This window comes from Cataglyphis hispanica, chromosome 3 (genome assembly GCF_021464435.1).
Source record: "Cataglyphis hispanica isolate Lineage 1 chromosome 3, ULB_Chis1_1.0, whole genome shotgun sequence".
NCBI classification, from domain to species: Eukaryota; Metazoa; Arthropoda; class Insecta; order Hymenoptera; family Formicidae; genus Cataglyphis; species Cataglyphis hispanica.
Genome location: NC_065956.1, coordinates 12,265,449 through 12,284,547, shown reverse-complemented (window position 1 = coordinate 12,284,547; position 19,099 = coordinate 12,265,449). Strand labels below are relative to the sequence as shown.

General features: G+C 28.9%; 2 protein-coding genes across 3 annotated transcripts in view; one reads left to right on the top strand and one right to left on the bottom strand.

Moving 5' to 3' along the window:
• LOC126859220 (transcriptional activator cubitus interruptus-like) overlaps positions 1-6,202 on the top strand; it is a 77,780-nt gene extending 71,578 nt beyond the window's left edge. The window contains exons 8-12 of one of the 2 annotated variants that reach the window (XM_050610257.1): positions 1,404-1,568; positions 1,731-2,153; positions 2,271-2,810; positions 2,882-3,151; positions 3,251-6,202. In XM_050610257.1, the coding sequence (XP_050466214.1) occupies positions 1,404-1,568; positions 1,731-2,153; positions 2,271-2,810; positions 2,882-3,151; positions 3,251-4,696 (2,844 nt within the window). In that variant the 3' untranslated portion in view covers positions 4,697-6,202. The remainder of the gene's footprint in view (positions 1-1,403; positions 1,569-1,730; positions 2,154-2,270; positions 2,811-2,881; positions 3,152-3,250) is intronic. The other variant, XM_050610258.1, reaches the window with a different exon arrangement.
• A 484-nt stretch (positions 6,203-6,686) lies between these two features.
• LOC126859319 (odorant receptor 63a-like) lies at positions 6,687-9,575 on the bottom strand. Its single transcript, XM_050610456.1, has 7 exons — positions 9,464-9,575; positions 9,040-9,301; positions 8,351-8,467; positions 8,195-8,285; positions 7,162-7,307; positions 6,823-6,955; positions 6,687-6,737 (listed from the first exon to the last, which is right to left on the bottom strand). Exons 1-7 carry the CDS (start codon positions 9,567-9,569, stop codon positions 6,687-6,689), a joined length of 906 nt encoding a protein of 301 aa, XP_050466413.1. The 5' UTR covers positions 9,570-9,575.
• Between the last annotated feature and the right edge of the window lie 9,524 nt (positions 9,576-19,099).

Sequence of the window (19,099 nt, the reverse complement as noted above, 5' to 3'; positions counted from 1 at the left end):
AAAAAAATATTTAAAAACATATATTTATTATTTACGTATCGGCAATAAAGAATATTTTTGCCCACCAATATTAAAATAATTCTATATTTTATAAGAAGAATAAATTCAAAAACTTATCTTGAAATCGACGCGTAGATGAACAACATTCCTCTCGCTCGATTAATCTGTTGCAATGATGTTCCCCGAAGTTCCTCGATGCATTCGCGCCATTTTTCACGGCACTCGCGAGTACGATTAAAACGCGATCGCTCGTTGAATTATGCGACAATTTCTAACCGCCGCTATTCCGCGGGCGATATCGATTACTCACAATTGAGCAGATTAATTAACGTGCTGGAACTCTTCGAATATTAAAAGGAAAGGCACACATGTATATGTCCGGCCCTCGCGGGCCATTGTTACGCGTGACGCGTGCGGCGCGAAATATCTGAATAGCGACGCGAGCAACATCATTGCGAGATCATTGATCTCGATTAATCTATCGCGATGATTCTTCGATACTTTTTCTTTTTGACATTCCTTTATGTTCCTAACGAGTGAACTATCAGTAAATACTATGGAAATATCCGAGCGCATATTAGAGAAGTGGATGCACCGCGCGAAAAAATCGACGAAACGCGAAACGACGATTGGTTTGACGTCGATTACAAATATCGAGAGAGGGATGTTAAAGGCAATTGCGCGGATTAATTCAAATATCGAGATCACTCACCATTAAATTCAATACTTTCGATACTGTTTGAATTCGGAATTTAAAATGTAAGATGTATGGTCAGCATGGAAACGATTATACTCCAGTTAAAAACGATAAACTTCTATTCAAATTTGCATAGATACATAATATATATGCATAAAGAAATTACCAATCGAATGTGTAATATATAGGACATTGCTATCTTTTTTCTATTTGATGATGATTGATTTTTCCGTGCATATGCATTACGCGACTATACAATTTGTTGTTTATGGTTAAGATAGAGTACGCGCAATCTATACATTCTGTGTCTATGGAATTGTCATCAACTGCAATTTGAATTCAATCACGTGACTCGTGACTAACTTTGACGCGCGTTCACGTGACGCGGGATGCAGAAGAATTGACGCGTCTTATGTCAAAACGTTAATATAAGAATACGAATATCGTTATAATAATTAGACTAGAATAAAAGATTGAATTATTTTAATCTGAACGATGAATTATATGATAAAAACAACACGCAGCGTACTAATTTAGTAGCAAAACAAAAGAAAAGTTTCTTAAGAAAATTGTTTTTCTTTTACATATTTGTTTTTACATGTCATAATATTTAAACTAGTTATTTAATATTTATAAGTCACATAATTAAGATAAAAACTTATATCAATAATTATATGCAATTAATTAAATACTTTCTTGGGTACAGTTTGAGGGCTGCTTCAAAGCTTACTCCCGTTTGGAAAATCTGAAGACTCATCTCAGGTCTCATACCGGTGAGAAACCATATACCTGTGAATATCCAGGCTGTAGCAAAGCTTTCAGTAATGCCAGCGATAGGGCGAAGCATCAAAATAGAACGCACTCCAATGAGGTAGGTTTCACACATCAGCTGTTTATAACGAAAGGAAGAAAGAGAGATAAATAATACTTTATATACCAATAGCCAAGAGAGAAACATCAAATTCTCTTTTGATATAAAACGATCATTGGTTAAAGAATTCTATTTAATCGCATTATCGAAATTTCTTGCCAGAAACCGTACGTCTGCAAAGCTCCTGGTTGTACCAAGAGGTACACGGATCCGTCATCGCTGCGAAAACATGTCAAGACCGTTCATGGTGCCGAGTTTTACGCGAACAAGAAACACAAAGGCGGTGGTGGTGATGGCGGTGGCAGCGACGAGGCCGGCACAGGCGGTCACAGTCCCAGCAGAAGCGAGGATCTTCATCCGAAGACACCTAGTCTCTCAAGCCCTAGTGTCAAGTCCGAGAGTGAAGCCAACAGTCCACCTAGTATGATGCAGCAACAAGGCAGCCCATTGGTAGGCGGTTGCAACGATGAGGTCGCCGGAGTAGGCGCTCTTACCGGCGACGGGATCGCTCTCGCCGAAGAACCGTGGAACGAAGAGCCGGATGATTTAGACATCGCCGATCTTCCCGTAGCATTACGTGCCATGGTGAGTATTTTGGACTGCTCTCCGAATCACGCATAGTTCTTTAAATTTTAAGGTTTTTAAAGTCTTAGAGTAATTTCCTCAAGTTACCTTAGATGACATTACATCGATTGTTTGCAGGTTGCAGGTGGTATGGAATCACAACAACAACAAGTGCCAGCGCCCGCATCGAGGAATCGTCTGAAAGGAAGACTAAATGCCAAAGGTGTACCGAATATGCCGATCGGCGTAGCGAATCTTCGAGGAATTCGCGGTGTCGCACTTCAGGGTAATATCGGTGATCTTAATCGAAGGATCACTGATCTTAAAATGGAGGGCGGCGGTGGTCAGACACGGCAGACGAGTCTGTCCGATCTCCAGCTAAGATTGCAACCGCTCGGCGAGCCGCGAAGGGATAGCAGTAGCACCGTCAGCACTTATTACGGCAGTATGAAATCTACAGATTTTGGTAGCAGAAGAAGCAGCCAGGCGAGTGCCGTTAGCGCCGTAAGAATGGGTCCCACAGGACCTGAAAGTTTTTACGATCCGATCAGTCCTGGTACGTCTAGAAGAAGCAGTCAGATGAGCACCACTTCTGGCAGACTTAATCCACCGAGTCACCTTCAAGGACCTTACTCGACTAGTAATCTTGTCGTTCAAACGCAAAATATGTCTCTTCAGGTATGTTTCATGTTTCGAAATTATGCACAAACATGATGGAACAATTTGAAAAATATGACATCTATGCGTAGAACATTCAGGCGATGCCAGGCGATTGGAATAATCCAAGCGGTCATTGTACTCAACCATCGAGTGATCGACGAATGTCTGAACCTATTCGTAGTAATCAGGCCCAGAGGACTTCCCCTCCGATTCCTCCCAGGCCAAGATCGGCACAGTTACCTGAGCTACAACCCGAGCTTCATCCCAACCAAGAAGTGATTTTAGATGAGATGGGTGAAAGTGAAATGGTGGAAAACAAATTGGTTATTCCCGATGAAATGATGCAGTATTTAAATCAGGTTATTATGTTAGCCTATTCTTTATCTATTTAGATTCGTAAAATTTCTTTAACATTGATTTTTTTTAACTTCAAAATTAACTATTGCATTGTTATATAGGTTCAAGCAGGAGGGAATCAAGTTAGCTATCGCAGCAGTCCTCTACCGATTTGCCAATCGCCGATATGCACGAATCTTTTACATTATCAACGACAGATGCAGCCCACGTGTAATTACAATCAATCACATCAACAAAATTGCTATTCTACCCAACAAGTCGCACAACAACCATGTCCGAACTACTCGAATTCTTCTGCTACGCCGTACGGCCAATGTCCAAGCTCACGCACAACTCAATCTTCGTCGCAATATTGTCCACCGTCAAATTACGGGTCTCAAGCTGCCGGCGGACAAGTGGCAAGTCCAGCCACGGCGCAAGTTATGTCGCCGAGTTCTCACTATGCTTCGACTCACTTGAGTGATCAACCGCTGACGTCTCCAGCCGCTGGCGCGTTGGCACCGCAACACGCACCACAAAACTTGCCCCAGAACTCTGCCCAACTCACCAGAAATTGTGCCCAGAATCATGCACATCATGCTTACTATTCGAGTTATGGTTGCACCAATCAAGTTAACGCAAACTGCACCGGCAATGTTTCTAGCCAAATTAATCATCATACCAATCAAACTTGTGGCCCGTCTAATCACGCGATGCAAATGCGGCTAACAGCTAATAATTGTCAACAATTATCGCCGCATTGCGCGCAACCAACTGTGCCTATATCTAATTCACCATCGACCATTGTTCATCCGAATACACAATGTACGCAGTCTTCTGGTCAATGCGCGAGACCTATGGTGTCTAATGGTCATGGTCAGATATCTAACATGCATTCTGCGCAACAATCTTCAGTGACCAATCAATGTGGTCCAATGTCGCCACATTGTTCTCAGTTGAATCTTCCGAATCAAAGCAAACCAATAAATACATTTGCGACGAATCTTCCAAGCTGCCAGCAATCTCAACAGTCGACACCCTGCTTGCAAATTAATAATTGCGTTCATCCCAGTGGCGCGCATCGTCAGATCAATGACGGTGGTGTCTCGAAGAGAACGTCACCACAGCTTTGCAACGCTCAGCAGACTAATTGTAGAATGCAGCAGCAGCAACAGATTTGTGCACATAATTGTCAAGCGCGGAATCTTCCGACTCATCAACAGTATAATTGTAATTGCCAATGGTCTTATGCAAATCAATGTTATCACGATCAACATGGCGGACCGGAAATACAGTGCAGGGATATTAGTCAATCGCAACAGGGCTCGCCAGTGAAGCCGCCTCAAGGTATGAGACAAGATTCTTATCGCAGAACATTAGAGTATGTCCAACAATGCAGGAATTGGTCCGACAACGCGCAGTCTCACGAAACCAACGTCTCCAGTTCGACGCATCCTATATCTTTGCCGCAACCTCTGCCAGCTAGCGCCAATATGGTTGTCAATGACATGACGTCTTCGCTTAGCTCTTTGCTGGAAGAAAATAGATATTTGCAAATGATTCAATAATAATAATCCGTATTATTAATAAGGAATACGAGTTTAATTTCATTATTGATCAATAAAAAGTGTCATAATTTGCTCCTTGATATTATGTTAGTAACATAAATCATATATTATATAAAACTTGTATTTTACATAAAGAAAATCAAATATTAAACACATGATATATTTATTTGATGTATAGTATGAAATAATTAAAAATCAGATTTTAACTTGATATGAGTGATGTTGATAAAAATGGATACGACTTTAAAAAAAAAAAAAAAAAACAACGAAATTTATAGTATTATGATATATCTTTTTATGTGGTAAAATTTGTATACTTGTGATATAGGAATTCAAAGTGCCTTTTTTAAACAATGTGTATCTAAAAAGTGCCACTGAGTTAAGTTATTATTTTTAAAAATAAAGATTTACATCTTGTTAAGTACCTCGAAGGTTCATAGTACATATAACTTAAAATTAGACATTAAGATATTCTACCATATAATTGGATAAAAGAATAAGAACAATATGAAGACAATATATTAATCATACAATATATGATTGATAAATTTCAATCTATGATATATGCAAGATATTTGAGAAAATTATGTACTTTAAATTATTGTATATAGATATATCTTTATTATACATATATACATATATTTTATACATCAATTTCATTATACGAAGTGTGCCAATAAAGCGTTGTTTTATCTTAGTTGAGCTCAATGATGTATAGTGTACCATGATGTACACAGTGATAAGAAGAGAAAAATAAAATAATTAAGCAATTATTAGTCAACGAAATCATTAACCAATGAATTCATTAAACAATGAAAATAACAAGACTAAGGATGAAAATAATTTGGATTTATCTCAATAGAAATCTATCTTTAAGAAAAAGTCAATATTAGAACAAATGAGAGAATTGTAAAGGACAGATAAAATTAGAAGATAACTATTAGGAGAAGAAACAATAGATATAATTATATGTGCACGTTTCTAAATCGAATGTCTTTTGTAATGATTATTTTGTATAAAGGAACTTACAATAACAAGTATTATATAATACAATTTGTATAATAAAAGTATTATACATTAATTTGTATTATATAATACAATGTGTCTTCGATATAATTGGCCGTTATAATATTACAAGTATTTCCAAGTGCCTTTAATGATGATTAGAAAGCAATAATAGAGAAGCGATAAGCAGCGAACATTAAATGCCGAAAAATCTGAAAACACAATGTATATGTATCTTGAACTGTTTTTTGTTATACAAATAATTTTTATATAAATTTTATTAAATTTTGCGATCACACGAAAATGTAAACTATTTTGTGAATATTATACATGTAGACATATTTACTATATTGGATATTACATGATAAAATATGTACGATAGAATATATGGGAATGAAGATATCAAATCATACAGAACTGTCTCTTCCCTCTTTTACATCTGTGCGAAAATGTTAATTATTTTGAAAATAAATCATATCAAATCTACAATCATGATATTTTATTGAAATATATTTATTGTGTGTATATTTATGTGTATATTGGGTGTATGTCTATGTGTGAGAGTGTAAAAATATAAATATAATATATTCTATTAATTAAAATAGCTATATATAAGAAAGAATCTTGATGAAACACCTGCATATGTTATTTCATTTGCTAAAAGTTAAAGCAAAGTTTAAGCAACATAAAAAATAAATATACATATATGATCAACAATAAAATAATTAAATAAAATATTTTCTAAAATTTAGTTGCTTTTGAATAATATGACACATTGACAAAATTATTAATTTGATGAGTCAGATTATATTGATATAATATAATAAATTCAATATATGAATATAAATTCATATTTAACATAGCATCAGCATCAATGTTAATATTACATAATATCTAATTTATTATAATTTATTATAAATCGGTTCTACATTTTTTTTTTATTAAGTTTGCTTCATAATATCTAAACTGGTATATTTTGTTGTCATTATCGTATAGAATACATGACTGTAAAATAGGATAAAGATGCGTTTGCTAGCTGTAATGAAAAATAAATGATATTGCTTTTATTTCGTTTATTTCAAATGTATAACACAATCAATATATTATATATAAAATTTTACCGTGGTAAAACATTCTGTGGATGCTATAAATAATCCACTAATATTCAGACCAAAAGTCTTGTTGCTTCTCTGCATCAGAATCAGTATCAGCTTTTCTATCTCTAGCGGAGCAATATACCATCGAATTTTATATCTATACCAATAATGATAACAATAATTCATAATAAAGAAATTAATAAATCGAGAAAAATAGGAATTTCTTTGGACAATTTTCAACATATTATGTATAAATATATATTTATTAAATAAATATTAACTTTATGTATTATATAAATTTTTATCTTTGTCATCAAAATTTATAAAATGATATGACCATATATAAATTATGATATTTCTTACGCAGTAACATATATATAATTATAATGATCTGTAATTTCTTGTCCAACTAGGTTTGCTATGAACATATATAAAAGACTAAGAAATCCAGCTATAATGGATATTGAGAGTTCGTCAGCATTACCTGTTGATGATGCAATCTGAAAAATCTAACATACAATTAGAGTATTGAGATCAATTTTTAAAGCAATTTTTAAAGTTTACAAGATTCATAATTTATACAATAAAGTTCGATACAAAATTTTTTATTACAAACTTATAACTAAAACTTTCAAATATAACTACTTATAACTATAAACTATAACTTTCAAATTTCAAGTGTATTTATCAATAAAGTTCTTGTTTGAAATTCAGTTTTTAAATCAAGTTTTTGAGACATAATTATATATTATAACACATTATAATATCTCATTTTTATACCATTAGATTGTAATTAGAGATTCTTTGATCAATTTGATATCATTTTTTAATAAATATGTATACTAAGTTTATTTTAAATTACAAGTTTCTAGATCATCAATAATTTGAAAAAATTTGAGATACAATTCTATTTATAATTTTATCACATAATATGAAAACATAAAAAAATAATATATATATATATATATATATATATTTATAATAAGATATATATGAAGGTTAAAATACGCGATACATAAAAGATTTTTATCTTAAATTTTATATTGTATTGTAATTATCAATCATTTAAAATATGTTTTGTAAAAGGTATAGTTAAATAGATTTCAATATATAATTAAATTAAATATTTTTAATATAAAAAATATAGAAAAAAAAATAAAAGAAGAGATTTTATTTATGTTGTAATTCTTTTAAATTCAATATTTTTGCTAATAATTAGATGGGTGCCTGCGCGCGCGCGCGTGTGTGTGTATGTGTGTGACTAGACTATGATATACTTAAACACAAAAATTGTTAGCATTAAAAATGCTATTACAAATATATTAATGCTACTCAATAGTGAAAAGAAATGTGGCTTATTGTTAATAAATATTTATAATCGAAAAACAAAACTTACTCGAAAAATGTTCAGGCTTAAAGTCATCACTCCAAATATTATTAAAAAGAAGAATGATATCTCAAATTTAGATATTAGATTTGTGCACAACCTTTAAATAAAATAAAATATTGCGAATATTTTTTTACATGTATTATAAAATAAATAAATACTAACTCCATAGCTTTTCGATGAATATCTACGGCACATTTTATGCGATTATGAGCCAAATTTTTGTTCTGCACAATAATGTTTTGCGATATTTGAATCTTTATTGCATTCTTGATACGATAACTGTAAATAATTTATTCTTGACGTATATAATATAGTTTAAATAATATATATATATATATATATATATATATATATATATATATATATATATAGTTAGTATATATATAGTTTAAATAATAATCTCAAAGTATTGAGCAATCAATAATTTTGATACATTAGTACTAGAATAATAACCAAGCATGGTTTAGTAAAAACACATAGCATTCATATATAATATTATACAAATATAAAATTAAGAAGTTTGAATAACATAAAAGTAAAAATAAAATATCATTTATATATATATATATATATATATATATATATATATATATATCTTTTTATCGTATAGTCTGATTTTACTATTACTTAAAGTTTCTTCTTTAAAGCAGAGCTTAAAATAAATTGTCTAGAAATTTTTATATAACATTGCATATATAGAATAAACATTTCATTTTCTAATGGACAGATTAAACTTTGCATATATTTATAATATATATTATACAGAATAAATTTTTAGATTTGTATCAAACGAGAATACAAAGCTTTTCTCAATTCAAATTTTTTTATTATCCTTATGTTTATTGTTTTACCTAGCAATTGTAAACATTGCGCATATATATTGAAAATATGCAATGAACATTGACCCTGTCGCTACCCATACAACAAACCCTATGCAAGTAGCCGCATTTATATGTAGTAGCAGATAATAAAAATATTTTTTTTCATCTACAAAATATTCAGTCAAGATATGCAAATGACGTTGTCGAGATGCGTTTGTGGATGAAATAATTTGCAAAATGTCCGGCCACATTTGGACATCAGCGAGAATAAATATACTGCAAACAATAAGTACTGCAATATTAATTAATTAGTACTTTTGATTTTTATGTCCTTAAAATATTTAAATTTACACGCTAATTTAATGCTTTGCAAAATTTATAAAATTTTTTTGTTAAGATAATTTTAATTTATTAAAAATGTCAAGCCAAACAAAAATTAAAAAATATTTCTTACTTGTCAATAATACCGTATAATATTTTGCATTTCTTCTGTATTTCTCTATAATGATAATCTCATTATCGTCTTCCAAGTCATTGTAAATACGCTGAAGCTCTTCCATTAAATCTCTTATCTGTTGTTTTAATAAACTCGAATACTATAAACGTGCGCTACATGCGCTACACGCGCCATTTATTTTATGTGTATGTGTATATAATTACTTACATATTAATTCTAGTTTTCTACTTTTTCAAAATAAATTAAATAAAAATTACACATCCACTTAATATTTGAATTATCTAATGTATCGCTCAGTTATAATAAGCTTTTATTGATATAAAGTAATGTTCAGTGCATCGTCGAGATAATCAATCAGCATCGCGAAAAAGAAATAACAATATTGCCAGTATCGATTTAATATGCATTTTTAAAAGAAAATATCTCAATATGGGCTGCACAGTACATTATTCGGATGTTATACGCATGTGTGTATGTGTGTCATATAAAATATTACAAAGTTTTTATAAATAATAATAGACGAAAATAATTAAAAAATTGCAATATCTTTTGCAATATTGGTTTGCGCATAAAAATGTTAAAAGTTTCTTTTATATTGGTGCTACTCAGATTGCTAAACGCGATTGCGACAAGGATTGGAAAATAATTTGATATAATTAATAATTAATTCTTTCTCTCTCTCTCTTTTTCTTTCTATTTGTCTATCTATTTCTCCCCTTCTCTCTCTTCCCCTTTTTCTTTATCTCTTTCTTTCTAAATAACAGTTTATTTGTGTTACGCGCAACAAAATAGTCAAAACGCAGATCCGAATAATTAATGATATGGCTCCGTGATATATTAAACGTTAATTTAATAATTGATCTATAATTTAAAATTCTTGTATAATTTAAAATTTTGTTTGTGACATACGTCACAATATGAAAAATATTTCGGCAGCGAATTAACAATAACATGATATTCGGCCGTGACGACGTAAACATTCGCTATTGTTTACGTTTCATGGCTCTATTATTATTCATACGGTGACTTGAACAGTATTGTAATAGTGGGAGAAACGTTTCTTTGGATTCCTTTCCCTTACTTATCATTTGTACGGTGACACTTGAACAGTGATATAGTTAGTTCGAGACGCTCCGTCAAATTCTTTTTCTAAACGTGAACGCGACAAGGATCGGGAGATAATTTGATATCATAAATTCTCTCTTCATCTACATACCTTCCTCCCTTCCTCCCCCTCTTCATTCTTCTCCCTCTCGCCCCTCTGTCTTTCTCTCTAAGTAACAATTATTTTTTTTTAATATTTAAAATTAAATATATTTTATCCAATGTTTTATCGTTCGACTTTTTGACGAAATGTGATTCCGATCGTGCAATAAAATAGTTGAATCACAAGTCAAAAAAAAAAAAATGTCGGAGTAATTAACAATATACTTCGTGATATATTAATTGTTAATTTAATAAAATTGATTTATAATTTAAAATACATGTATCATTTAATATTTCGTTTGCATATACGTCATAGTACGAAAATATTTCGGCAACGAATTATCGAAACATAACATGATATACGGCCTTGACGACGTAAACATTAGCGCGCTATTATTAACGTGTTATGGCTTACGGCTTTATTATTCTCACGGCGATCCTTGAATAGTAAAGTGGAGCGCGAGACATTCAGTCAAATTTTATTTCTAATCGCGACAAATATCGAGAAATAATTTAATATGATAATTAATTATCTTTTACCTTAAGTAATATCGTAACTTAAACTATCGTAATAATATTGCAACCATAAATCTCGAGGCACGTATTTCACGCGTGATATACATATATACATACATACATACATATATACATACATATATATATATATATATATATATATATATATATATATATATATATATAATCGAGAATTAAAATAACAGAAATCAAAATTGTAAATTATTAATTTGCCGCGATTTTTCTCTCCCTTTATCAGCAATAATTATTTCTTTAAAAATATTTAAAGTCTAATTATATTTCATCCAACGCTTTCTTTTTCGATTATTTAAATATGAGCGCAATAAAATAGTTGAATCGCAGATCCGAATAATTAACATAAATAGTAAGCATTGCCGTAATATTAATATTTATTAAATAAATGATCTATAAATGCTTGTAATTTTAAAATACATGTATAATTTAATATTCCGCTTGTACATATACATCATAATACGCAATATAATTTTGGGTGCGAATTATCAATAACATGGTTTGCGAACTTCACGGCGTAATTAGCGCGCTATTGTTTACGTGTTACAGCTTTGTTATCATTCTCACGGTGACTTGAATAATATTGTAATAGTGGGAGATGCTACGTCACAATTCTTTTCTTACAATATTTATAGTTATTATCATTCACGCGACGACATTCAAACAGAGAAGTGATGCGAGACACTCTGTTAAATTCGTTTTTCAAACGCGATCGCGTCAATTGTTGGAGAATAATTTGATAGGATTAATATGATTAATAATCAATTATCCTTTACATACGTGATATCATACGTTAATTATATCGCGATGATTGATATTCGAAGCATGTATTTCGCATAATTTATTTTTTTAATTTTAATTAAATTTTATTTTATTTATTTAAATAAGAAAACCATAATAAAAGAAATCCAAAATATTAAATTATCGTTTTGTTGCTAACTCTCTTTATGAGCAATAATTCTTTCTTTAATAATATTTATTTAAATGTAATTTACATTTAAATTAGATTTAAATTAAATATTATAAAGTTAAATTATTATTTTTTAGTACTTTATTGTTCGATTCTTTGACGATCTAAATATAATTCACTTTGAGAACGCATAATTAAATAATCGAATTTCAAGATCGAGTAATTTACTTAACGAAAGGCTTCGCAATACATATCTATCAATTGATAAATAATTAATCTATAATTTAAAATACCTATATAATTAACATTCCGCGTACATAATGTATCTCGTATAATATAACACGTAAAATATTTCAGTAATGTATTATTAATAACAAAGTGTTCAGCTTTGGCAACGTGTAGTGTGCTATTGTTTACATGTATGGTCTTGTTATCATTCGCACAACGACACTCGAGCACTGAAGAAGTGGTGTCAAACGCTTCGTATAGTATCGAATTCTTTCTCTAAACGCGATCGTGACTAATACTGAAGCATAATTTGTTATGATTATTACAAAATTACCGATCAATTGGTAAGCAACACAAAATTGTGATAGCAAATCGTGATAATAAATATTTATCGAAGAGCTGTGCTGATTGTTCCGCGGTTAGCAGAATTGTGCAAAGTGTCCCACAATCATGTATTCGACTAATTAACGTTTTCACAAGTAAGTGTAAGTGCTACATGATCGGTGATTCCCGACTTGTCGATTCGCAGTATTCTCGTATGAAACGGGATTCGATCGTGCCAAAATTCGAAAATGCGGGAGTGTCGTTCAAAGCATCGCGCTTCTGATCGTGAATCTGAGAAGAGGAAGAGGCCTAGAAGAGGCATCAGGCACCGGTGGAGCAATCCTATGGTAAGTAAATTGTTATTTGTATATTAATTACATACGTGCAAATTAAATTGAGCAATTAATTACGTAATTTGATTTTTTATTTATATGATTGAAACAAGAGAGAATTAGAAAGAAGAAGATTTTTATATAAAAGCTATAATCTTGTAAAAGTTTCCATTTTTAAATTAAAGCTTTCATATAAAATTATTAGTTAATGTCTTTTATCAATTTTTATAAAATTATTTTATTAATCAGTTTATTATTATATGCATCAAATATAAAATTCAATTATTTTAAGCGTTATTACAATTTGCATTTCCTATTTATATGTTACAGATCAACGAAGCGACTCTAACATCCTGAGAGGAGGAAGAGGCCTAGGAGAGGCATCTTGTATCGGCGGAGCAACCCAAGGGTGAGTATTATTATTTGTATATTAATTATTATAAATCTCGTACATGCATTAATTCGATTTGATCATTATTTGAATAGTTTAAAAAAGAAAAACTCATATACACTGAAAAAGTTTTTATTAAAAAAAATAGTTTTCTTTTTTAGAATTTATAAAATTATTCCATATTTATATACCTTTTTATTATTATACGCATCGTATATAAAATTTGGTGCGTACAATAATAATTTCTTGAAATATTAATTATTTTAATATTAAGCGTTGCTAATAATTTAGATTTTATATTTGTGTGTTGCAGACAACGTAGCCTCAAGACCAAATCTCCGCTGTTGCGCATCAGTGCCGGTGAGTGACAAACTTTTATTTAATTTTAAAGTAACGGATTTGTAAAGATTGCAGATGTACATTGTAGATTTTAAATAAATCCGTTACTTTTAAATGGATGAACTAAAACGGATTAAGTTGAATAACTTTTAATAAATTTTTTTAATATACATACATATACATTGCAAAAGTAAATTAAAATCGAAATTAAAAAAGGAAGATTATAAAAAATTTTTTTTTCCAATTTGTCAGACTTTTTTCTGATTTATTGAATAAAGAACGCTAGTAATGTTATCAATTATGTACACGATGATAACTTACTCTTATAATGCATGCCGATCTTATCCTTATTTTTTATAGCTCATCCATAACGAATATCCATATAGAATTTGTTTGTAGATTATTCTTAAACTTTGTTTAATTGATATAAAACCAAATGCTCAATCAATTAAATTATCTGTAATATGTTAATAAATGACATAAATGTAAATTAATTTTATTTTATTATAAATTATATATGTTATTATATATTGCTATATAAATAAATTTTATATATTATTATATTATTATATAAATTTTATATTAATATATAAATTTTAATCTAATTTATAGAGTTATCATAATTTATGATAATTTTTTAATCAAAATGTTGATTGATAATTTTCTTTATCTCAGGCTTTATCTCAGTTAAAACAAAGTTATATTAAAATGAATGTCCAACGAACGATTGTAAAATCGTATGATCGTCAACGAGCATGAAATATTTGAAATATTTTTACTGCCGGCGACAATAATTACCCGGTAAGAAGAAGTTTATCTCCTTACGAGTGCAACAAAATCTTGCGGTTTTCACTGGTGATAATAAATAGCCAACAATAAAAGAAGTATATATATTTCGATCTCTGTTCAGAGGTCGATCCAGAAAATGGCCAGGAGCAACGAAAGGTAAGTCCAACTGGTCCGAAGAATGGATATAGGATATAGGCTACGCAAAATAGGCTGCGCAATACTGACCAAAATGCGTAGCGAGATATACATAAAGTACGATTATGATACGCGAGTAGGGCATGCGATTAGGGAACGCGAATAGGACACGCGGTTAGGACACGCGAGTAGGGCACGCGGTTAGGGCACGTGGTTAGGCCACGCGATTAGGTTCTTCAAAATTTTGATGATCCTGGATTCTCGCCGGTTTATCCAGCAAAACTAGAGTTCTTGGGACTATTAAAATTATCTTAAAATTATTATTGAATTTCTTAAAAAATTAATTCCTTAAAATTCTTGCAAAATTAAATACTTATTAGGAATTAAAAGAATATTAAAACTATTGAAATATTAGATAAGCAAAAAAAAAAAATAAAATATAAATAATATTAAATTTAAATTTATTTATATATCAGACAAATTTTAAAAATAAAATTGAAATTACTTTTAAAGATAATAAAATAAAATTTATCTTTAAGAAAATTAAAAGAGTGAGAATTAATAATAAAAAATGTAAAAAATGGCATATATCAATAAATGTAATATACATGTATATTACACATTTTATTTTATATAAATTTAAACTTGTATATACATTTATTATATTGTTATTCACATTTATGTAATATTAAACTTAAAATAAAGCTTTAAGTATCAAATTATCTGCATCAATGTATCAGATATATGATACTGATAGCATTAATTGTAACTTCTAGTTTCTTGTTATAATTGTACAATATTTAATTGTAATTATAATTGTTGTAATTATATATGTTATAATTGTAATTTATACAATTATTGAATACATATTATATTTGTATATATATATATATATATATATATATATATATATATATATATATAATTATATTAATAATATTATATAAATTATAATTTTCTCCTGTTTGGAAATTACACAAAAATTTATCGAAAGAACATGTATATAATTAAAATTTTTAATTAAATTTTTAAATCAATATATTTGTTAAATATTAGTTTAAATATAATTTATTTTAAAAATTTTATTATTTATAAACATAAGAGCTTTGTGTTTTTATACCAAACAATTGTTAATTAATTCGGGAAATTATACTTCAAATTTTATAAATATCACGAATATCGCTAATTCTTTAGTATTTAATAAAAAAAATCTTAGTTTTACAATCATGAAATTTGACGATTGTTTTCGACATTGCAGAATTGCAAGTAAATTATTTCGAATTTCATGATATAATTTTTACTTGATTGATATTTATGAATTTTGAAATTAAATATTTGCTAAATTAATTAATTACGTTGTAAAAATCGTCGCGTTTTTTCCACGTTCTTGGACGCGATCGCTGTCTTCTGACTAAGAGATTTTATCGCTGTCCCTTTCGTCAGATAAATGTTAATAAAGTTGTGTTATTCGTACCGGCGAGGAGTCGAAACAATCTTCATAGTAGAGAATTATTTTTTGTCGATTCTTGTAAGATCCATCCGTGACATCTAGTTCGGTGTTCTGTTAAAAATTAGGGACATTCGTTGCAAGATTGGAATTAAACCCAGGTTTTCCTGGCGGTTTCTGAAAGCAATGATTTAATAACTCAACGACAACTACCTTTTCGAAATCGAAATTAATTTAAATAGTATATTTGAAGAAAAAATATATTTCTTTTTCTTCGTTAAAAATGTTCTTTTATTATTATTAATATTATTATTTTTGTGTTAATGCTGAAAAGACTTAATAATTAACATGATTATAATTACTGTATATAGATAACTTTTCATTTTTCAAGCAATTTTAAATTGCAATAAATTTGCTCATTTTTATTAACTTTTATTGATACAAACATTATGGTTACGAACAAATGTATTTTGTCATTAATTTTTAATTAATATAATTTTTTTTTAGAAAATGTTTTTAGGCTCTGAAGATATTAACATTAGTTTTGGTTTTTTTTAAGAAATTATTTGTAGGTATTGGACATTCCGCTATTTTAGGAGAATTCTATATATTTATTTTTAGATATATTATTCTAGATATAATAAAATACATGGGCAAATTAACATAATATTTCAAAAAATTGTTATATCTTTTTTGTTACAAAATATTATATAATATATAATATATAAATGTAACATAAAGTATGCGGATACTTAAAACTTCGAGACAAGTCGAATAGATATCCCCTCCAATATCAATAAAATATTGATAAATATTGATAAATTAATTTATTTAAGTTACAGAAAAATAGCTTAGAAATAATTATTTAAAATTATATCGATTTTTCTTTTATCTTGTAAAGTATTTGAAATGAAATTTTGCTATTATCGGGTTTGATTTATCTTGAACAGTTGGTATCCGAAAATTATTTCTACTCGCATTTAATACTAGCTACAATAATGATGCATGCATTTTATTATCCATAAATATAATCGTTTATAATCACATTTTCATAAAATTATTATATTCTGTTATATATAATTGTTATATTTATTTTTCAACATAGAGATATATTTTTTAAATAATAGAAGAACACATTTTCTCACGAAAATCTGAATTGAAAATAATGACAATGGTAACTGTTATTGATTCGTTACCGAAATCATTGCTATTGGGAGCAGTCCGGATGATCCAGGATTTGTTCCTTCTTAGAGCGAGGTCCTTGATATTCAACGGACTTTTTTTTTGCGGATTGATCTTGTGCGAGATCTGATGTAGAAGTAAGAAATTGATTGTTCCATCTTTTATATATATATATATATATATATATATATATATATATATATATATATATATTAATCAAATTCTCTCTCGCACACACAAAATCTATTTTTGGTCGAATATATATTTATGGCAAATTGGATTTAATTGCTCAAAGCGATCAAATCTGCTTTACTTGAAAACGCTAATAGTTGCCGGTAGAGTCACTCATGCCGGGCAGGTCGAAGGGAAAGAATTAGACAGTCAGATTAAGAAAGATACTGTAATTATTACATATTTGTTATATCAATATTTTTAAATAACAGAAACAAAAGAGATAGTAATCGAGAGAATAGAGAGAAAAAGGGCTCCAAAATATTTCCATACCCCTGTTGGAACTTTTAGATATATCTTGATAACGTGATACGACATACAAAAAATTTATTTCTACAGAAGTCTATTCTACTATAATAGTTTAGTCCTATAGTTTTGTAATCTTTTATTTTTAAAGAATTTTAATTAGCAGCATTAATTAATTCTTTCATGTCAACATAATCGCTCGGTAATAGGTATACTGTCAGATTTTTAAAATAATTATACGAGATATTATACGAAAAATATTATACGAAATATTGAGATATCTTTTGCAATTGTTTGGAGCGTAAAAATAAATGGTAAAAATTAAAAATTTTTTTTATATTTTGTGGTGTGCTACACAAGACTTTAATTAAAAAGCCGAAAATACAAAAGAAATCTATTTATCCATACTTCTACTTATTCATATTTATTCAATGCTTGGATATACTTTTATACGACATACGAAAAATTATGATGTCCAAAACACGAAAAGCTATTCTATTATAATTATTTTTCTATAGTTCCAACCTTGTTTTGCTAGTTTTAATCAAATCAATGGAGTTTTAATCATTAATATCGTTAATTAATTTTTCACATACACAAACCTATTTATAAAATTAGTTATATGCAATGTAATAATATGTATAACTCTAATTACCCGTTTTTTTTAAACCAATTAAATCAAAATTATATACATTTACTTAATATTTGAATTGCCAAATACGCAGCCATAACAGACTTTTATTGATATGAAGTAATGTACAGCGTAATATTGAGATAATCAATCAACATCGAGGAAAAGAAGCAACAATACTTGCGAATATCGATTTAATAAATTAAATGTTTTTTTTAAAAATGGATTTTTATCTCTTAGTGAATACAAAAAAAAATTAATGGATGTACAATTTTATGTATCAAGAGCGTTTATATTCAAAAAATGCAAATAAATAATCAACTTACAATTTCACTATTAATCCAAAACGAATAATATTTTATTATCGTGCAAATGAAACCAAATACAACAGATAACACTCTTATGACGAAATTTGCAGTACATTTTGAAGTTATAAATGTTGTAAGCTGTAATAAAGTAATTTATTTTTAGTAAAATTGGACTTTTTTTTATTTGAATAAAATATAATAATTTTACTTTTCTAATTACATTCCATTTAAAAAAATAATATGTGATACATAATTATATAATTATAATATACCTCTTATTTTTTTATGTGTGAAATAAATAAGAATATACATACATGCATTTATATATTCCAGAGAATAAGAATTATATATATAAAACTATTTTATATCTACTACATACAAAATA